At 46.1% G+C, this 22,554-nt stretch overlaps 1 protein-coding gene across 6 annotated transcripts in view; it reads right to left on the bottom strand.

The window, feature by feature from the left end:
- The window catches only part of ARHGAP27 (Rho GTPase activating protein 27), an 82,026-nt gene that overhangs the window by 16,811 nt on the left and 42,661 nt on the right, over positions 1–22,554 (bottom strand). For 5 of the 6 annotated variants that reach the window (XM_077253314.1, XM_077253316.1, XM_077253315.1 and 2 more), the window contains 8 exons: positions 17,657–18,088; positions 17,080–17,274; positions 16,682–16,762; positions 16,329–16,439; positions 15,798–15,868; positions 15,110–15,200; positions 7,597–7,698; positions 7,106–7,213 (listed from right to left, as the gene is read on the bottom strand). In XM_077253314.1, coding sequence (XP_077109429.1) covers positions 7,106–7,213; positions 7,597–7,698; positions 15,110–15,200; positions 15,798–15,868; positions 16,329–16,439; positions 16,682–16,762; positions 17,080–17,274; positions 17,657–18,088 — 1,191 coding nt within the window. The remainder of the gene's footprint in view (positions 1–7,105; positions 7,214–7,596; positions 7,699–15,109; positions 15,201–15,797; positions 15,869–16,328; positions 16,440–16,681; positions 16,763–17,079; positions 17,275–17,656; positions 18,089–22,554) is intronic. The other variant, XM_077253317.1, reaches the window with a different exon arrangement.

Genomic DNA, 22,554 nt, shown 5'->3' with positions numbered 1-22,554 from the left:
CTGGATCACTGCGTTGAGAAACACGTGATGGTGTCTCCGCGGTGTTGGATGTTTTGGTCTCCACGAGGCCAATCATCTGTTCCTTCACTACAGTAGGGACAGGCTGCAACTTAATGGGGAGCATGCAGCTGTGCTGGGGGGGGGGAAATGGTCACATGGATGGAGGAGCTTTTAACCCCTTCAACTACCAAGCCAGTTTTCATGACCAGGCCAAACTTAAAATTCCAACCAGTGTCACTTTATGTGGTAATAACTCAAACACTTCAACGGATCCCACTAAATTCGAAGATTGTTTTTTCATGACATATTGTGCTTCATGATGACATATTGTGCTTCATGAAAGTAGGAAAATTTGTTCAATATGACTTGTGTTTGGTTTAAGTGCATAAAAAGTAAGCTTGAAAATTGGAAATTTTTCACCAAATTTTGGAATTTTTTCCACAGAGTTGCGTCACGCAAATAGTTAATAAATGACATTTCCCACATGTCTACTTTACATCAGCATAATTTTGAAACAATTTTTTGTTAGGAAGTTGGAAGGGTAAAAAGTTGACCACCAATTTATCATTTTTCCAAGAAAATTTGCAAAACCTTTAAAAAAAAAAAGGACTACATCACATTTGAAGTGACTTTGAGTGGCTTATATGACAGAACATAACCCAAATTTGCACCATTCTAAAAACTGCACCTCTAAGGTGCTGTAAAAAACACATTCAAAATAACAACCCTTCAGGTGCTTCACGTGAAGTGAAGCAATGTGGCAGGTAAAAATGAACATATAACTTTTTCACGAAAATTTTACTTTAGACCCAATTTTTTTTCACAAGGTTAACAGGAGAAAATGGACCGCAAAATTTGTTGTGCAATTTCACCCAAGCACATCAATACCCTATATGTGGGGGAAAACTACTTTTTTGGGCACACAACAGGACTGATGCACTACCTGATATTTTGAAAACAAAATTGGCTGGAATCGAGAGCGGATGCCACGTAGCATTTTGGAGCCTAAATAGTGCAAACCCCACCACAAGTGACCTCAGTTTGGAAACTAGATCCCTCAAGTAATTTATCAAGTTGTGTGGTTAGCACCTTGAAAATAAAATTCCCACAAAAATGTTTTTAGCCCCACATTTTGCATTTTCACTTGAGTAGCAGGAAAAAAATGCACAGTACAAATTGTTGCGTAATTTCTGCAGAGTTCGCCGATACCCAAAATACAGGGGGAAACTACTGTTTGAATACATGGTAGGGCTTGAAAGGCAAGGAGTGGGGTTTGATTTATTTTTTTTTTTTTTTAAAGCAAAATTTGTTGGAATCATTAGTGGATGCAGTGTCGCATTTGGAGAGCCCCTGATGTGCCTAAAAAGTGGAAACCCCCCTACAAGTGACCCCATTTTGGAAACTAGACCCCTCAAGGAATGTATATCGATGTGTGGTGAGCACCAAGGTGCTTCCCAGAAGTATATAACATTGAGCTGTGACAAAAAAATTAGGCAGGCTGTCATTGCTGCAAAAATGCCAAACATGTGGATGCCAAATGTGGTTTAGACACACTGCGGGCATTTGGATTTGGGAGTGCAAAATTCGCTGGATTTCTTTTGAAGGCGGAGAAGATCCATAGTGTATTTCCAGAGCCTATGTACTACCAGTAACATGGAAGCCCTTATATTTCCATTAACAGATTACGGACCTGAGTGGGGACTTGCTTTTTTTGCCGATTTAGTTGAAACTTTTGTTGGGACCACATTTATCCGGCACTCTATGCTGAATGCTCACAAAAGGGGTTTCCATCTAAATCTCTGAATTACGTGATTGCAAGGAAACCCCTGTGGGATCCATTCACTAGTATGAGGCAGCAGTTACTCTTGAATCTGTCTGACCTTTGTTCAATGGTATCGTTGTTTCCAGAGGTGCACAAAACTGTGGCTGATGGCACTTTTATGCAAGCCTAAAAAGACGGGACACCGCCCGATCACAGGTCAGATGGTGTCCACAGAGCCTCCATCTGTCTCATTATAGGGAATCTTCCACCGGTGCTCTGCCTGAATCACGTATTTCAGAGATTTACACGAAAATCTGGCGTAGAGCGCTGGTTAAGTGTGTGCCGACCCTTAGGCCGGTTTCACATGTCCTGATATTTCCAGTACCGGAGATATCAGTCTCTGTTTGTCACATCCGTGTGGCATCCATGTGTCCGTGCTGCATCCATGTGCTGTCCGTGTATTGAAACAACTTGTTTCAATTTTAACCCTATGACTTTAAAAAAGCACACGAACGGCACACGGACAGCATCCGTGTGCGATACGTGTTTACACGGACCCATTGACTTGTATAGGTCCGTGTGATCCGTGCAGCTGCACAAAAACAGACATGTCAGCGTGTTTTGCACACGGACACACGCTCCTTGAAAACACGCTGACATCTGCATAGACCCATTCATTTGAAAGGGTCTACGTGTCAGTGTCTCCGGTAAGTGAGAAAACTGTCACTACACGTATCGGAGGCACTGATGTATGAAACTGACCTTACTGCGATCCTTGGGAGGCACAATGATAAAATCAACAGCAGATGAAGAATTGGTTTTATTTTTTACGCTGTTCCTTGTATGGTATAACTGATTATACTACTTTTATTCGTTGGGTTGTTATGATACCAGATTTATATTGGTTGTTTAGGTTTGGCTGCTGTCAATCACTAAAAGATGCTTTTTTGTTGCAAAAAAACTAGTTTCTGCATTGCAATATTTTGAGAGCAAGAATTTTTCCATATTTCTGCGGACAGTCATGTGAGGACTTGTTTTTTGCAGACGATTTGACGTTTTTATTGGTACCATTTTCAGGCACAATGTTTATGGAACGCTTTCCATTCAGATTTTCTGGTGACAAAAATGAACAAAAGAGCAATTCAGGATTTTTTATTTATTTATTTATTTTTTTTGGGGGGGGGGGGGGGGGTTGTATGCTGTTCTGCATGTGAAAATTGACGGGGCAGCTTTATTCTTTGGGTCAGTACGATTACAGAGATACCACATTTATACATTTTTATGTTTTGGTGCTTTTACACAATAAAAAACAGAAATTTTTTTTTTTACATTGCTGTATTCTGAGAGTTATACGTTTATTTTTCCGCTGATTGAGCTGTATGGTGGCTTGTTTTTTGCGGGACAAGATGTGGTTAGGGACAACATTTTTGTTTTTATTCGTGTTTTTGATTGCATTTTATTCCACTTTTTGCTTTTTTCGGTATGATGAAAAAGCATAGTTTTTACGGTTTTCACTGAAGGGGTTAACTAGCGGGACTAGTTTTACAGGTTGAGTCGTTCCCATACACGGCAATACCAAATGTGTACTTTTTTTCATTTAATTTTTCTTCCATTTGTTTTTTTTTTTATTCTAATTTTTTTTTATTTTACTTAGTCCAACAATGGGACTTTCATTTTCAGCACTCTGATCGCAGTTATATAGCATAGCTATGCTTTATGAGCTGTCAGTGCTGCACTGAAACAAGTTAGTTAGATCATGCATGATCCAACTAACTTGCTAGCCCTGGTGACCCAAGTGTCGTCATGACGACAATGGATCTCCATGGCTACGATCAGCCCTTCGCGATGATGTTGAGGGGTGTGTCGACTGGAAGGCAGAGGGAGCCTCCTCCCTCTGCCTGCCTTCTAAATGTGGCGATCGATATTGATTGCAGCATTTAGAGAGAGTTAAACTGCAGGGAGCAGTGCAGGCACCTCTTCTGGTAGTGAGTGCCGGGTGTCAACTGAACACCTGGCGGCAATCACCTGGATGTATGAATACATCCAAGGTCATGAAGGGGTTAAGCTAGGATCTGGAGGGAGGGAGGTTGGGTGCGATTGTCCTTTTAGTCTATTCCATATTCTGCACACACTAGGAAACAGTAGGGGTCAATGAGGATTTAGGGTGCTGGGACAGACAGGAAAAGTAGGGAGGTGGGTAGGAGTAATAAACGCACCAATAGTATTAAATGACTGCTGGAGAATGCAAAAAGTCTTGCAAACAAAATGAATGAATTGGAAACTTAGGTCAGTCACAGATTGTAATTTTGTGGGCATTCTGGAAACCTGGCTACATTCAGAAATGCTAGGAAATAGAATAATGATTAATTTTTAAAAAAAGGGATGCGAGGTGTGTATATTCGTTAAATCCAACATAATGCACCTGCAGCGCCCCAGAGACCTGGTCGTTGCAGTAACGTCGCTCTGCCACTAAGGGGAGTGATGGTACGTCTGATTGCACTAAAGGAGTTCACCTGACCAGGTATCACAGTCACACATTACACTTCACACTCTGGCCTCCAGGGGGAGAAAAGGGTTCTATGTATTAGGCCACTCCTCACACTTGGGTAAAACTGGGGGCTGGATAGGAAGTTGGGGAGAAGCTGACTGGGTTTTGGCCAGGCAACACCTAGTGAGAGAAGAGGTTTCAGGGGGGTCCCTGTCAGGGGTGGGATCCTGACAGAGGCCTAGCGAAAAGGACAGATCGTTACGGAACCGCGCCTGCACTACATTGCGGCGGTATCTTAAGAAAGGACAAGAAGCGAGGTTTATTGTGGAGAAGTGAGAAACGAGATCACAGCACAAAGGCGAAAGAACCAGTAGGAGTCGTGCCCCGAGATCGGCAACATCCTACTGAGGCGCGTAGCCGGTGGCCGGAACGCCGAGGAAGTATTGGGCTCTAAGCATTACTTCAAACCAACAGCAGGGCAGTTAATTATAGGTTGGCTGTCTCACCTAAATCACCTAATGAAGACAACAGAGGCAAATTGTGGGAGAGGGGCGTCTCTAGGGTCCCTATAAAATAGCTCCAGGCCTACCCCGTCATACGGGTGCGTCCTATCCATATCATCTGGGGGACGGAGAGAAAGAACAGAAACATACACGACAGTTGTGAGGACTATCCCGTGGTGCTCAGCAGGGAAGTACTACAACACCCAGGCGCTAGTAGGTAGGCACTGATTTCCACCTGCAAAGGGAACTCTGGATGTGCCTTCGGACCGGCCGGTCTCAGCCAGCCCTGTTAGCAGTACTCTGGATTGCGGATCCCGAAGCCTTCAGTAAAGAGGTAAAGAGACTGCAACCCTGTGTCCTCGTTATTTCATCGCACCACGCACCACCACCTTTAATTGGACGCCCCTTAGCAGGGTCACGGACCGGGTCAGGCCACCGTGACAACCCCAAGACCGAGACAGAGAGGTCCGGTACTGAGTACCCCGCGGCCCTGCATCTGGGGGCGCTCCACACCTCTTCAGCATTGGAGTGGTGTTTCTAATCTAAAGGTCTTTGACCCGAGTATTGTGCTCACCAGCAGCTGTCATCCCCTTCTATCACCACTGTTCCCATCTGTCTCCGGCAATTTGTGACTTCCTGGATGTTCCAGTGTTTCATGGAGCAAGCCGGAGGTCAGTACACTATGAAAGCCTTGTTCTGACTCTCAGACTTGGATTGAGAACTTGATCTGTAATGTCCGACTTTCAGTCAGTCAAAAGTTGAGGTTGCAAGAACACACCGTGGGACCAGAGCGGTGACTGAATAAAGGGGAAGATGCTGGAGGGTTTCAGTCTGTCAGTAATTTGAGACTGGGACAGAGGTTCACTTGGAATGGACTAGTCAAAGTCCAGACCTTAATCCAATTGAGAATCTGTGGTCAGACTTTAAAGGTACCTTCACACGAAACGACTTTACAACGAGAACGACAACGATCCGTGACGTTGCAGCGTCCTGGATAGCGATATCGTTGTGTTTGACACGCAGCAGCGATCTGGATCCTGCTGTGATATCGCTGGTCGGAGCTAGAAGTCCAGAACTTTATTTGGTCGTCAGATCGCCGTGTATCGTCGTGTTTGACAGCAAAAGCAACGATGCCAGCAATGTTAAACATGGAGCTAACGACCTGTGAGAACGATAAGTGCGTCACCGCTACGTCACAGGATCGCTCCTGCGTCGTTCTGGAGCTGCTGTGTTTGACATCTCTACAGCGATGTAAACAGCGACGCTGCAGCGATCAGATCGTTGTCGTTCTCGTTGTAGAGTCGTTTCGTGTGAAGGTACCTTAAGATTGCTGTTAACCAGAGGAAACCATCTAATTTGAAGGAGCTGGAGCAGTTTCGCCTTGAGGAATGGTCAAAAATCCCAGTGGCAAGATGTGGAAAGCTCATAGAGACTTATCCAAAATGACTTGCAGCTGTAATTGTCACAAAAGGAGGCTCTACACAGTACTGGCTTTAAGGAGATGACTAGTTATGCACACTGAAGTTTTCAGTTATTTTGTCCTATTTGTTGTTTTTCACAATAAAAAAAGCCAAATGTTCACAGTTGTAGGCATGTTCTTTACATGAACTGATGCAAACTCAAAAAAAAAAAAAACGCAGTAAAGGTTGTGAGGTAGCAAAACATGAACAATGCCAAGGGGGATGAATACTTTCTCAAGCCACTGTATACATATAAATACATGTGTGGTCAGTACAAATGACAGATTTCTTCCAAAGACCATACTAAGGACCAGGGGGCATGCATTATGGGTGAAAGAAAGACGATTCCGGCAGCTAAATAGGACAGGGTTCTTTTCATTCAGCATAGTCAGACTGTGGAATGCCCAACTGCAAGAAGTAGTAGATATTATATCAAAATTTTAAAAAGGGCTGAATGTTTTTCTCACAATAAAAGAACATTGTGAGTTATAAATAATGTACAGATAGATAAAGTAGAAAAGCTGAACTTGATGGACCTGTGTTTTTCAACCTACACAATTATATCCTGTACATCCGACACGCAGGTTTATTATCAGACTTAACTTTTGTTTGTGGGAAAACTCCTTTTATTTTAATCAATAGTTGTTGGAATAATAATAAATTTCCACAATTGGACACAGCCATTACACAGTGCACAGCAGGGGCACATTTATAAGATTATCTCGGCACAGGAACATTTTATTTAAACCCATCCAATTGTGGAAATTATTATTATTCCAAGATCTATTGATTAAAATGAACTTTTGTTCATGAGAAAACCCCTCTAAGGCTTTGGTAATCAGACAAGGCTCCCGTCAGTCACTAGGAGGCAGAATCAGGGCCAAACACTTACTATGTTCACGTTCTTGCCAATACTTTTGCTTATTGCTGTAAACCAATCTTTGGTGATGGCCTCAGAGTCGTGGTGAATCAGATACTCACATCCATCTCGCGTTCTCAGCTGGAGAAAAGTCAGAACAACCACATTAGTTTAAAGACCATTCATTTCAACACAAAACTTAAGGCTGCAGAGCCGTAAGCAGAAGTAGCCACTGGGGGCAGTATGGACTGGAAAAACATACAGAGCAATTTGGAAACATCGATAAAGAGAAAAAAAAAAAATATTGGACACAGAACAAACAAATAAGATTTAATATGGATACATGAGAAGGTCTGGAGGTCACGATTACTTACCGGGTGGAATAATGACAATACAGAATGGTAGTAATGGATAATAAACTAGACTATTAGACTGTCAGTGTCCAGCAGCTGCTGCAAAGGGGCAAATAACACAGGACACAGGTGATGGGGGATACATAATACATATGGGTTTGCGCCACTCACTTCTATGACGTGCTTTTTACTGGACTTGTCCTTGTTGGCCCAGCTGAGTGACGCCCCCAGTAGCCTGACCGTGTGCTCTGGGACAATGAGCTGAGATTGCTTCTGAAATGCAAGAAAACAAAAGAAGACATTTTAAAAAGTCATTACATGTGAGGGTGCCAGGATTATCACTGGGGGCCCCACTGCTGCTATATTGCATGAAGAACATGCTGTACTGAACCAAGAACATTGCCCCCATTATTTACATCCTCCTATATTATATACACTCCTGGTAACATATCACTCCCTAGATAATAAATATGTTTTCTACATATAGGACCCAAATATTCTATATTTTACTATGTACATAGCGTAGGTGTAACTTTCTTTTTACGACCATCGGCTTAATCTCGATGAACACGCTGTAGGAAGATCGACCTTGCACAAGTCTAGATAGGTCCACCAGGGTCCTCTCTGCCTTTATTGTGATAGTATCAAGCCATCAGGTTGCTGTTCTTTTTCACCTTGTTCCTTCTATTCTTCCCACCATGATGTCCTTCTCCAGTGATTGCTCTCTTCATATGATATGTCCAAATTAAATAAGTTGTAGCATGGTGATCTTTGCTTTGAGTGACATGTCTGGCTTGATTTGTTCCAAAATAGATTTTTGTTCTTTTTGCCATTCATGGTATTGATAACATCTTTCTCCAGCACCACATTTTGCAGACGTCTATTCTTCTTCTTTGTAGTTTTATTGTCCAGGTTTCGCATCCATATGTTACCACAGAAAAGACCAAACTATATACAAAGCCAGTGAAAAGTAATGGCTGGAGCAGGGCCGCCCAACCCCCTCAACCAAGGCCTGAGCGGAGGCCAGCATGACAAGGGGTTGGAGGTGGGTATTTAGGGTAATTGGGAGGAGGAACTAAGGATGGGGGGTTATATGGGGTAGTTGGGGGTGGGGTCTGTCAGTTCCCGCTCTTCAAACCCCCGGAGCATATCTCCTACCATGTCAGCGTTGGACCGGGTCTTGGAGAGCCTCAGGGCAGCGGCTGCTGGACACCCTGATGGCTGGCTGGAGGCGCAGGTGGCAGGAATCCTCGGCGGGAGCACGGTGGCGACAGCGGCGTCCCCGCCGGAGCGGCGTGCGCGGAGATGCAGGCCTCCGGAAAGATTGTCCCCAGATATGGCTCCCAGGGCCTCCCGCAGGCGCAGGAGCCCCTCCAGGGACCCTCCAGGCCGGGCGCCGGTGAGTACCGTTGCCAGCAGGCCCCGGCCTGGGAGGAATCCTACCGCCGGGCAGGCCTCATCGGCGGCTGCTGGGCCTCAGTCTCGCGCCAGAAGGGGGGGCGGAGCCAGCGCGCGCCGGGCAGCGAGGGAGGCGCAGCAGTGCGGGGGGCCGCAGCGGCGATGCTCCTGTCGCACGGCCTGTCCCTTTTCATGTGAACAGCGGTGGAGCCAGCGTGGGGGCGGACGGTGATGGGCGGCCCAGCCAGGTGCCGGTCCGGTCGTCGGGAGCAGGGAGCTATCCTGCACAAATGGACAGCAGCGGGGGCGCAGCAGCGCTGCCTGATCGGGCGTGTGTCACACAGTGGGATTCGGCAGGAGCACCAGGACCGGCGAGCATGTCGTCCGGAAGCGGAGGGACACCCTATTCGTCAGCGGTGGCACCGGGTCCTTCGTACGAGGTGCAACGATCGCAGCAAGTTTCGCCGAGGCAGGAGTGCGTGCAGCAGGGACGTCAGGAGACCGGCATTCCGGCTGGAGGAGTCACAGCCTCCTCGCAGCCTGGTGAGTATATGTCTGTGTCTAGTCCAAGTATTTCAAATGTGTCCGTACCGGTTGTTGGTGGTACGCGGGGTAGTATGGCAGGTGTAGATGCAGGAGGTGTTAGAAAGCGTTCAGGCTTTATTGACTAGGTTGGATAGGGGTTTGTTGGAGCAGAGGCAGTTAGCTGCTTGGGTAGCCCCTTGCGGGCCCACAGTTGGTGTGGTGGCGACAGCACAGGTGCAGGCGTCTCCGGTTTCCGTGTCGGTGCAGACGGAAAAGGAGAAGGAATGCAGGGTGCATCTTGATGATAGGGCTCACGGGGAAGTTTATGTATGTTTTGAGGGTCCTTTGGGGGCCCATCTTAAAAAGGAAGTGAAAGAGAAAATTGGTAAGGATGAATACGTTGAGATATTTTCGTTGCTTCCGCTTGAGAAGTTTCATTTGGATAAGGGGAAAAAGGAAGAAAGCAAGAAAGATGATGAGGAAAAGCGGAGGTGGCGGCTGATTCCGCAGACGTTTTCGAACTGGCTGCAGGCGTTTGCGATTTTCGCCAGCGTGATTGCCGAAAAAGCTCCGGAGAACGGCGCTGGATTGTTTTGTTATATGGATGCCATTGGTGAGGCTTATCGGGTTTACGGGGGGCAGGCATGGCTCAGGTACGATGAGCAATTTCGGCAGCGGAAAGCTATCCGGCCTGCTATAAGGTGGGATCAGAAGGATATCGGTTTGTGGCTGTGGGTCATGGCGCAGTACAAATTCGGGCATTCCTTTCATGGGGGATCCGGATCCTCGGGTCAGGCCGGTGGGTCAGGTTCCGGGACACAGTCGGGTAATTCGGGAGAGCGTAAGCCGGGACTATGCTGGCAGTTCAATGAGGGGCAGTGCAGGTTTGGGTCCAACTGCAAATTTAAGCATCTCTGCTCCCATTGTAGCGGCTCTTCCCATGGGGCCGCAAAATGTTTTAAAAAAGGCAAGCCCAAGTCAGGGGCTGGTAATACCCAAGGGGGCGACTCCAGTGAGTTTGGAAAAGATGGCCCCTTATCTAAGTAGATACCCGGATAGGGAGAAGGCCGAATTAATATTGTCAGGTTTTAGGGATGGCTTTGTGATACCGGCACCTAATTTTGTGGTACCACAAGGGGTTAAGAATTTACGTTCTGCTTTGTTGCACGGTGCGGTGGTCACTGAAAAGTTAGGGAAGGAAGTGTTGTTGGGTCGTATGGCGGGCCCGTTTGAGGCGCCACCTTTGCCGGATTTAGTGGTGTCACCACTGGGGGTTGTGCCTAAGAAAGAGCCGGGTAAATTTCGTCTGATTCATCATTTGTCCTACCCGCGGGGGTTGTCCGTTAACGATGGTATAGCACCAGAGCTTTGCTCGGTGGTATACGTATCTTTTGATGAAGCGGTGGCGTGGGTGCGCAGGTGTGGAAAAGGGGCGCTGTTGGCAAAAACGGACATTGAATCAGCTTTTCGTTTGCTGCCGGTTCACCCCTCCAGTGTTAGATTGTTAGGTTGTTTTTGGAATGGGGGGTTTTTTGTGGACAGGTGTTTACCAATGGGCTGTTCCTTGTCATGCGCCTTATTCGAATCGTTTAGTTCATTTTTGGAGTGGGTGGTCCGTGATGTGTCCGGTTGTGATTCTATCATCCACTACCTGGACGATTTTTTGTGCGTCGGCCCAGCAGGGTCCGATTGTTGCCGGAGGTTGTTGAGCGCGCTTCAGTGGGTGGCTGATTTGTTCGGTGTCCCGCTGGCACCGGGAAAGACTGAAGGTCCGGACACGTGTCTTTCTTTTTTGGGCATTGTGATCGACACGGTGCGGTGGGAGTTTCGACTGCCGATGGAGAAGGTGGAAGGTCTCCGGGCCGACGTGGCCAGGGCCTGTCGTTTAAAGAAGTTATCTTTGCGGGAGGTGCAGTCATTATTGGGGAAACTTAATTTTGCGTGTCGGGTTTTGCCCATGGGGAGAGTTTTTTCCAGAAGGTTAGCTAATGCGACGGCTGGAGTTCGTGCCCCTCATCATTTCATCAGATTGTCTGCAGAGGTGAGGGAGGATTTGGTAGTCTGGAACAAGTTTTTGAAGGACTATAATGGGCGCTCATTGATCATGGATGAGGTGATGGATAGCGACACGCTGGAGTTGTTTACGGACGCCGCAGGGGGGATTGGTTTTGGAGCGTATTTTCGCGGGCAGTGGTGTGCGGAACAATGGCCTGAGGCTTGGATTGCTGCCGGCTTGGTTAGGAATATCGCGTTGTTGGAGATTTTTCCCATCCTTGTGGCGGTCCAGTTATGGCAAAAAGATTTCCGTGACAGGCGTGTGCGCTTTAATTGTGATAACATGGGGGTCGTTTGCGCTATCAACGGGCTTTCAGCGTCATCGCCGCCTGTGGTGCGCGTGCTGAGGCAGTTGGTTTTGTTATGCTTAGCGTTGAATGCGCATGTGACAGCATCCCATGTGCCAGGTTCTCACAATTCGATTGCTGATTCTCTTTCTCGTTCGCAGTTCGACCGTTTCCGTTTATTGGTCCCGGAGGCAGAAGTCGTCGGCTTGAGATGCCCTGCGGAGCTTTGGCAGGTGGTGTTCGAGACGCAGAAGGTTTGATTAGGTAGTCGCTCGCGCCTAGAACGTGGGATGCCTATCAGTCAGTGTGGTCGTCTTGGGAGGGTTTATTGGCAGCAAGGCACTTTGAGGGGAGCACAGAGGATCAGGTGGAGGCACTATTATCTTGGCTAAGTGTTTGGGCATCTGAAGGTTGGTCTGCGGCTAAGGTGTCACGTACTTTAGCGGCGCTAGCCTTTGGTTTTAAATTAAGGGGGCAGCGAGATCTGTCCAAGGTCTTTTTGGTTAGGCAGGCGGTAAAAGGTTTTCGGAGGCGGCAAGGTCAGGTGGACTCTAGGCGCCCGGTTTCGTTTGCCCTGTTGGAGCGATTGGGGGAGATTTTACCTTCAGTGTGTTCGTCGGAGTTTGAATGCAGTCTTTTCAGGTTGGCATTTTCGTTGGCATTTTTCGGGGCGCTTAGACTTGGGGAGCTGGTGTCTCCCAGTAAACATGTGTCGGGGGGCGTTCTAGCGAAGGATGTGTTATTGTCTCCCGAGAGGGTGGAATTTTGGTTGCGAAGGTCTAAAACGGATCAGGAAGGTCGGGGTCAGCGAGTGGTATTGGGGAAAGTTGCGAGTTCGGTTATGTGTCCAGTGAGTTGTTTAGCTAATTTTTGTAGGCTGCGGCCGATGGGGGAAGGTGCTTTATTGTGTCATTCTGATGGTACGTTTCTGTCCAGATATCAATTTACGGTGATTTTCAGGAAGGCGGTGCGATTTTTGGGGCTGGACAGTTCATGCTTTGCTCCTCACTCTTTTCGGATTGGGGCGGCAACTGAGGCCGCTTTGGGTAGTGAGGACATTCGACGAATCGGACGGTGGCGGTCCATTCGGTATCGTAGTTATGTTAGGCCTCAGTGGGTGACCGCAGAATAGTTATGCCTCGTGACTTAGGGGTATTTGTTTGCCTTGATGTTTTGTTTAGTGTTGTTTTTTGTTGTTTCAGGGTCTCCGCCGGTATTGGTGTGGATCTTTGGTCACTCGTTCGTTCACTGGGGAGCCTTGCGTGCGGACGTACGGAGAGAGGGGAGACAACTGGGTTTCGAGCGAGCGGTGGCTGTGGTCCGGTGGTTGGGTTTCCGGGGTATGCTCTGGAACGGAGTTTTGAAAGAAGTGCACAACAGCGTGAGCTTGGATAGGGCACCGGATATTTTGGTGTTGCACGCCGGGGGAAACGACCTTGGAGTACGACCTTTCAGGGAATTGGTTAGGGACATCAAGCAGGATTTGTTGCGGTTGTGGGTGTTGTATCCTGGCCTTACTGTCGTTTGGTCGGAAATTGTGCCACGTTCTCGCTGGCGGAATATGCGATCTTGTGTTAAAATTAACAAGGCCAGGGTGAAGGTGAATAGGGCTGTGTCAGCGTTTGTGTCACGGAACGGGGGCGTGGCGGTGCGCCATTTTGAATTAGAGAAGGCTGAAGGGAGTTTTTGGTTGGGGGACGGTGTGCATTTAAATGCGGTGGGTAGTGATCTGTGGGCTTTAGGCCTGCAAGAAGGGATTGAAAGGGCCATGGCTTTTCGGTCTGGTGGGGTCTCGGGCCTTTGAGGTGGTCATCGGCCCTCGTGGTGGCGGCTGGGGGGAGTCCTTGGAGTTGGTGTAAATTGGTTCTGGGGATCCATCGGTATATGGGTTCCCTGTTTTTGGAGTTTAACAGGTGTTGGATCTGGTGAATTGTGGTGGGGATTTTCGGCCGGGGTGGCCGAATCCCCGTGAAGTTTTGTGAACAGTTAAACCTTTGGGTTTATTGGTGCTCCCGAGCCAGAGTGGTAACGGCTGGGAGTAACTATGTGTTTATGGTTATGTTCACGGTTATGTTTTGGATATTCGCCAGATCCTTTGTAGCTTCAAGGACTCCTCCTAGTACAAGAGTAATATTTACATTGTTGTTATTTATTTTATGTGTTAAATAAAAGGCTGCTGTGGCCAAATTATTCCAAAGATAATTCTTGTCACGTGTCTTTGTGTGAATGGGAGTGTGAAGGGGTAACGGAAGGAAAGAGAGGTGGTCAAGGGGTGGGGCGTGGGGTAAGAGGAGCTCACCCGGTATACCCAGGGTCTCGACAATACCTATGTCAAGTAATGGCTGGAGCAGGGCCGCCCAACCCCCTCAACCAAGGCCTGAGCGGAGGCCAGCATGACAAGGGGTTGGAGGTGGGTATTTAGGGTAATTGGGAGGAGGAACTAAGGATGGGGGGTTATATGGGGTAGTTGGGGGTGGGGTCTGTCAGTTCCCGCTCTTCAAACCCCCGGAGCATCCCGCCCTCCGTTTTTATTTGCAATATGGGGGTACAGTTTGACGGGGTTTTTAATGTTTTGCTTTGACGGGTCATTGCGGCTGAGGCGGCTGGGGGGAGTCCTTGGAGTTGGTGTAAATTGGTTCTGGGGATCCATCGGTATATGGGTTCCCTGTTTTTGGAGTTTAACAGGTGTTGGATCTGGTGAATTGTGGTGGGGATTTTCGGCCGGGGTGGCCGAATCCCCGTGAAGTTTTGTGAACAGTTAAACCTTTGGGTTTATTGGTGCTCCCGAGCCAGAGTGGTAACGGCTGGGAGTAACTATGTGTTTATGGTTATGTTCACGGTTATGTTTTGGATATTCGCCAGATCCTTTGTAGCTTCAAGGACTCCTCCTAGTACAAGAGTAATATTTACATTGTTGTTATTTATTTTATGTGTTAAATAAAAGGCTGCTGTGGCCAAATTATTCCAAAGATAATTCTTGTCACGTGTCTTTGTGTGAATGGGAGTGTGAAGGGGTAACGGAAGGAAAGAGAGGTGGTCAAGGGGTGGGGCGTGGGGTAAGAGGCGCTCACCCGGTATACCCAGGGTCTCGACAATACCTATGTCATGTTCCTCAGGATAATCTGCCTCCTCTATATATTATAAACTCTCCATAGTCCATATTTCTCCATAGAATCTCATTCTACATCCAACATATACAGTATAATCTACAGCATTCTCTATAACTCACAACCTCTAGGTAACCCTAATCCATACCACCTTTCTAGAATCTCTCCCCTCATAACCAAATGTTATTATAAATTCACTATAATGCACATAGAATCCATAATCCCTATCAGAAGCAATAATCCACATTGCAAGCTTAAAACACATATTTCACCCACATAATCCACATCACCCCTCCATATTAAAGACCTCACCAAACTGTTGGAAGAAAGGTTTTTTGCATCTTTGAAAAATGTCAATATTCCTCCTTCCAGCACCGTCCAGGATGAGCTCCAGTTCTTCCTACTGAAGAGAAGAAGAAGAGAGTCTCTCAGAAACAGCATTTCAATGGACATTATATACCAGCACCTCAGAGATACAGTAGCAGTGCGAGGTCTTGGACTTTGTGCCATAACCCACTGTCACATTACTACTGGCAGCCTCAGACACCGCAGATTAGAGTTAGGTGCAGCTGATCCATGCCAGCTTGTCTAACCCCACTGCTTGTCCCAGAAGTTCAAAAAGGTATGTTCATGGCATTTTGTGGCAGAGCTTTTCTCTGCAGCAAAAACTAGAGGATTCAGAACAAAAAGGTCTTGATCCTGAGGAGCGCGAAATGTGGAGACCTTCCCAGATATCATGAAAGCACTGAAAACCCTGCCTCTATCTCTGAGACGGAAGTTACAGAACGTGGTACATTTTAGTTATCCTAAATTCTCTCTCCATCCCCTCCCCATGTACACGAACGTTCCATCATGGCAGTATCCCAGTCATTTATTCCTCCCAAAAGTTATGTACACAGGAGTAGCGGCCATCATGACTACTACCAGTCAGTTTGTCATTCTACGCCTGTCACCTACATACTTTGAGCGACCAGCCCAGCATTTTGGAGCCACCACTCACCGCAACTTCCTCCCATTCTCAGCGATCTTGGTCTTGTGAAGGACTCCTGCTTTCTCCGGACCTTTTGTCTGCTAAAAATAAAAGTTAACAAGAATAAAGAAAAGTGAGAAAAACAGATCAGAAGGGAAAAACAAGCAAAATCCAAATCCCAGAGATTACGACTTGCAAAACGTATCAGTATTAAAAAACAAGCTGTGCACGCTGCTTTCATTAATCCCGACCCCAGGATTCTTTTTGCTCTTTACAAAGTACAAAAGCCTACAGAGACGCCTCTTCACATATGTGGCTGCACCATCCATCTCGCATATCTACTACAAGGTAACACAAGAATGCCCTGACTGCATTTTCACCCGCTGTAGAGCACTTTGTACCTGGTAATCCCTGGAGATCTCTAGCACTAACTGCATCCTTCACCATGCTTTATAGATGGTAATCAACAGAGATCTCAGGGCTAGTTTGTTCAATACATTGCATAACAATCTGCTTATTTCAAAAGGACAGAACGAGGATGGGTGGGTACAGGGGTCTTACCTGTGTCTGTTTTGGCGGGGGCAGAGTTGTGATATTTTGCTGCCAGGTGTTGTAGACATTGCTGTTCTGATCTAGATCACTGCTCTCGCTCTGTAGTTCTGGGGGGCCAAGCTTTAGGCACCAAAAGGAGAAAGTAATAAATATTCTATGTTTATTATAGCAGAGCAGAAAAGTGATGAGGGATGTGAGAATGTAAGGCGTGTGGCCCAGGTATGGTGATGGATGTAAAGAGACTGACCCAGGGATGATGGTGGATGTAAGAAGTGTGACCTGGAATGATTGGCGATATAATAATGAGTGTGACCGGAGGTTGATGGTGCATGTGAGCAGTGTACATAAGGATGGTTACGGACCTGCGGCAGCTTCCATTGTGAGAGGGAGCCATCTGGGGTGTAGAAATAGGTTTTCCCATATGAGTCCCGAGACTGTAGCCACTGCAATAAGAATGTCTAATTATTACTGTTGCCTTGCACAGTCAGGGTGGAACCCTTCCTCATAAAATGTGTCTCATGATGGCCACCGAAATGACAGCTGAATACGTCAGAGCATTGGCATGAGTGTTGAAGTGCCCAGGATATTTCACGAGCACCCTCTATTGTAGATGAAGCCACCCTCCACCCCACCCATAGTCTGCACCTATGTAAGAGACACTATGCCGTAGGTAACTCAGAGCAGAAAGCAGATGTGGTCCAGTCACACTCGGTCTTGACTGGCACCGATGCTGGCCATATGATGAGGGCCAAATACTCACCGTTTCACCGCTATTACTGTTGATATACAATTTCTGTCCATCCTTGATCTGACAGGTCCAACCAGAGATCTGACTGATATCTGCTGGCGCATGGTGTGGGGGAGGGGGGATATATTGCCCATCATAATCGGCTTCTGGGTAACTGTCTGTGTGGTCGTGAGAATATTCAGGGTAGTCTGCTTCTGGTGTTGGGGGCTGTGGACACAGAAGGAGACAATTTATATTTTTTTCTGCCATATTGGCAATTTACCATGAGAATTGGGTGTGGGAGTAGCTGAATCCCTATAGTAGATGTGAATTACATCTGAGAAATAACATAACAGATGCATACTATGATCCTATAGTACAAACTCCCAAAACCGCCAAATGAAAATTATAGCAGTCCAAATTTAGAGGGCTGTATAGGTGATCCCTCCACCACCTGCATGAATAGATTTCTCCATAGACTAAAAAAAATTATATTAAGAAATTGTTTTGTATTCCAGCTGCTGAATGCCAAAAAATTACACAAAGACAACATCAGCAGGGCAGTAGTGGAGATGAGCAATGGAGAAGCTCAATACATATATATACCAACCCTTCTGTCCAACCCTTCTGATCTGTAAGGGGAAAACATTGGCTTCACTGCTGGAAGTGGCAGCTCGCTCTCTGGAGGTGGGTCCCAAGATGTCTCTCCAGTCACCAAATTGTAGAAGTAGAACTGCCCACTAGATTCATCAAAATGCTTCTCCCAGTCTAGTTCTCCAGACAGAGAGCTTGGTGAGGTTGGAGAAATGGGTGACTGTAAGGTCTCCTCTACTTGATCAAAAGGACAATCCCAAGTGGTTTCTCCAGTAACACAGTTGTAGTAGAACAGTTGTCCAGTCCCTTTATCAGCGTGGGTCTCCCAGTCCTCTATGGTGCTGGTTGAGTACCGCTGCTGAGAGGACGTACTCTTCCTCAGTTCATCAATACGAAAGTCCCCCAAGTTGGCATAAATGTGAGATGGATCCTCCTCTTCATTCACCACCTGCAATAGAATAAAGAACATTGAGTGGGCAAAGGTCGGTAGCACTTCTTACCAGGAGCTAGTAAATGAGTTTGTCACTGAGCACAAGTGACAGTGTGGATTGAGTGTCTAATTATCTCCATCCTAACAATCTCTATATTATGTTGCAAATGCGGCTCTGGTACAAGACAACACAACATGTGTCTTGTCAGGACGGGCATTAACCTGCTGTTGCCCAGATGTTCCCAGCACTACATGCTGCCATGTGCTCTCAGTGACAGCATTTGATTGCTCATCAGCATTTTTTGTTCTGTCATTGTCTCTTAAATAAGCTGAATTCTTTCCCTCTGACTCATTCCCCATGTTGACTACATAACTTCACTCGCCCAACAAATAACCAAGGCAATAAAGCAAAGAAGTGAGAGCAGAGACGAAACCAGGAAAGAGAAGGAGCTTCTTGAACCAGATGAAACACCATGGAAAAGATGGAGTCTTTATAAAGAGGAGACAGCAGGGAAGAGAGGGAGCTTCAAAAGACAAGTGACAGCAGAATCAGAGGTTCTGAGGGGTGGACCTCAAGTGCTGAAGATGATTTTAAAGTCCACCAGTCAGTTTTCAATCTTGGACTATGGCTGGGGTCACACTTGCGAATGTGATCCAAGATGCAAGAAACGCGCACGAGTCTCTTGAATAAATACCCAGCGCTGCCACCGGCACTCAGGACCAGGGTGTGCGGCTGCATAGAAATACATGCAGCCACACACTCCAGTACCGGGTGCTGACGGCAGCGTCAGGTATTGATGGGGGTTTCTCATATCGCACTCGCAAGTGTGACCCCGGCCTACAGCAGTGTTCGGTTGAGTGCTTCTGACACTTCATGTTAGTGATCAGTGGGAGCCTCAGCACCCAGAATAGAAAGGAAGATCAGCGAGTAGAGGAGATCTCAGGGGAAAGAAGGCACTCCAAAAGAAAGAAGAATTAGTGGTAAAAAAAAAAAAAGAAAAGGGCCCCACAAATCAAGAGATAAAAGGGAAATGATGAAGACTTGCAAAACTGAAAAGCTACTAGGCCTCATTCGGACATCAATTTTTCAAGCATTTTGAGGTTTTTATGCATAGAACATGTACCCATTATAGTTTATGGGGCTGTTCACATATCTGTTTTCTGTGGACTGTGTCTGCAAAAACATCATGGGAGACATGCCTATTTTTAATTGGCGTCACAGATGAAGTCTATGGATCCGTGAAAATAATGGATAGCACACATATTGCATCACTGTACAATCCATGAGTTGTTTGTGATTAACGTTGTAAAGGATAGGAGAAGCTCTGTCATTTACTTATTTTGCCATACAGGAAAACACTGAGGAATCTTGAAAATAGTACAAACTTACACCAATCACTGATGAAACTCGGATTCAAAACAATGATGGACACTTGTACCCTTTTATGTGTAGGGAAAAATCACTGATGTCTGAGTGAGGCCTTAGAAAAATAAGAGAGTTTAACCAAACAAAGGTTAGATATCAAAGGAAGAGAAGGAGCCTCGCAAGTCAGAAAAACCACTAACAAAGGAAGAGTCTAAAAACAGGAGCCACAGGAGACAGAAAAACCACTAGGAACAGAAAGTAGGAGACACCACAGAAATTAGGGTGAACACTAGGAAGAGAAAGTTTTGCCAAACATGGAAAACAGAAAGGAAAAAGAAGAAGCTCCACAAATGAGAATGAACATTAGGGAAAGGGAATCTCAACAAATACAAGACAACAAGGAAGAAAATGAAAAAAAAAAAAAAACAGAAGCAACAAAGAGAAAACTCTGAGACTCAGGCTATATGCCCATGGTGCCTTTTAGGGCATGTGCACACATTGCGGTGCAGAATTTTCTGCACTAAATCTGCATCTCCTGGCAGAAAACGCAGGTGCAGATTTGACGTGTTTTTTATGCGGATTTTGTGCGTTTTTGTTGCAGATTTGCTGCGGATTTCATGCGTTTTTTTTTACCCCTGCGGATTTCTATAATGGAAGGGTGCAGAAACGCTGCAGATCTGCACAAAAGAAGTGACATGCTACTTCTTTTGATCCGCAGCGTTTTCCATGCGGAACTTTCCGCACCATTAGCACCACATTTTTTTTTCCCTATTGATTTACATTGTACTGTAAATTACTTTGTGGAACTGCAGCATTTCTGTGCGGAAAAAAACGCTGCAGATACGCACTAAATCCACATCGTGTGCACACAGCCTTAGTAGCCGAGCTTTCCCAGGTGAAGCTGCTTCAGAAAAATACTAGCAAATGTTTTCCCTGAGTCAGCAAAGCTGTCTCAGACATCTTTCACACTATTGTAAACAATAATAATGTCAAAAATTTTAACCTCTCTGGAGTTCCCAAATCCGGAATGGTTTGGAGTTTTTGTTCTCCGATTTTCATCAGTGTGCTGGACCAGAGTTTAATTAGTGTCAGTTTTTGCCAGTTTCAGCAGTTTTTTCAGTATGAAAAAAAACAAACCAAGACAGAACAAGACTGTTTGCTAGAGGAAGACTGACAAACCCCAAAGAGTCAGTGTAAAACGGACAGCACTTGGAGTCATTAGTGTGATGTCCAAGATGGTCACCGACCCATACAATTGCATTGAGTAGTTTTTTATGGATGCAAGAAAAATAAAAGGACATGTGAACAGTGAAACAGACTATAATGTATAAAGGAGGCCTGAAACAGGTGACAACGAGAAAAACGTAACAAAAAAAAAGAAGCAGAACCACCCAGGGAAGAGAAAGAGCCTTGCAAGACAGAAAAAAAACAAGAGGAAGATTCTAACCAGATGAGGGAGACGCTATGGAAAAGCGGGAGAGATTTATAAAACAAGAGAACTAAAGAAGAGTCTCACCAAACAGAGGAGAAAAGAAAGGACAATTTAATGGACAATCTACAGACAAATCTCTGGGACACCTTGTAGCAAAGAATTTGAGATGCAAATTAGATTCCAACTTATCGCTTTTGCACTCGGACATCTCAGATCCTGAGCCACGGAAATAGAGATCGGAAATTATGGAGAAATATACTGTACATCTTTCTAAGCTACTGCATTAAATTTTAAGCAAATTTCTTAAATTGTATAGGTCATTAGTATGAAATCGAGAAAAGTGAACATCATCATTGCTGCTTCTGGGTTCAGACTATTGGAGCACACTAGATCTTCTTACCCCAAGTTCTCTCACTTTTTAGTGTTTGGTGAGTTTTTAGTGTTGCAGCACTTTTGCACCAATTAGGTTACAAATATTTTTCTCTCGCTTTTGATTGCGGGATTTTTGCCTATTTTTGGTAATTCATGATTTACATAAAGCGGCTTTGATTTTGATACTCCCTAGTATTTGGCTGACAAAACTTTATAGATACAGTCGTGTGGAGATTACATGCGTTTTTTTACCTGTAGACTTTCCACATCTAATACAATTCTATAAGGAAAATCCGTACATAAAACTCAACTAAGATCAAAAAAGTACACCATTGGCATGAAAATAAAGTGTGTTTGGTGACCGAACGTCTATAGCCAATATCTCACTGGCTGGCAGAAGAGGGCCCCTGTGCAAGAACAATACATGCACCCTTGCAGACCACTAGCTCAACGTAATGCTACCTGTTTTAGAAGTGGAAATGGGCCCCCTTACCTCTTGGGGCCCTGAGTGGCCGCGCAGGTTGCACCAATGATATGTTCATACCTGCAATACTTGAGAACCAGGTCTCGGACCAAGCATGAGGTGAGGCAGATATGTCGTATAGGACCATTAGGGTACTGTCACACAGTGGCACTTTTGTCGCTACGACGGTACGATCCGTGACGTTCCAGCGATATCCATACGATATCGCTGTGTCTGACACGCAGCAGCGATCAGGGACCCTGCTGAGAATCATACGTCGTAGCAGATCGTTTGGAACTTTCTTTCGTCGCTGGATCTCCCGTTGTCATCGTTGGATCGGTGTGTGTGACACCGATCCAACGATGCGTTCGCTTGTAACCAGGGTAAACATCGGGTTCCTAAGCGCAGGGCCGCGCTTAGTAACCCGATGTTTACCCTGGTTACCGTCGTAAAAGTAAAAAAAACAAATAGTACATACTCACATTCCGGTGTCCGTCAGGTCCCTCTGCAACTCTGCAACTTTCCAACGATCACGACCAGCGATACGACCTGGCCGTGATCGTTGGAAAGTCGTTGTGTGGTCGCTGGAGAGCTGTCACACAGACCGCTCTCCAGCGACCAACGATGCCGAAGGCCCCGGGTAACCAGGGTAAACATCGGGTTACTAAGCGCAGGGCCGCGCTTAGTAACCTGATGTTTACCCTGGTTACCATCGTAAAAGTAAAAAAAAAAAAACAGTACATACTCACATTCCGGTGTCCGTCAGGTCCCATGTACTGTTTGGTTTTTTTTACTTTTATGATGGTAACCAGGGTAAACATCGGGTTACTAAGCGTGGCCCTGCGCTTAGT

The sequence above is a fragment of the Ranitomeya variabilis genome, chromosome 4 (assembly GCF_051348905.1).
Source record: "Ranitomeya variabilis isolate aRanVar5 chromosome 4, aRanVar5.hap1, whole genome shotgun sequence".
In the NCBI taxonomy this organism is placed as follows: domain Eukaryota; kingdom Metazoa; phylum Chordata; class Amphibia; order Anura; family Dendrobatidae; genus Ranitomeya; species Ranitomeya variabilis.
This window is presented reverse-complemented; position numbering and strand designations above follow the sequence as displayed.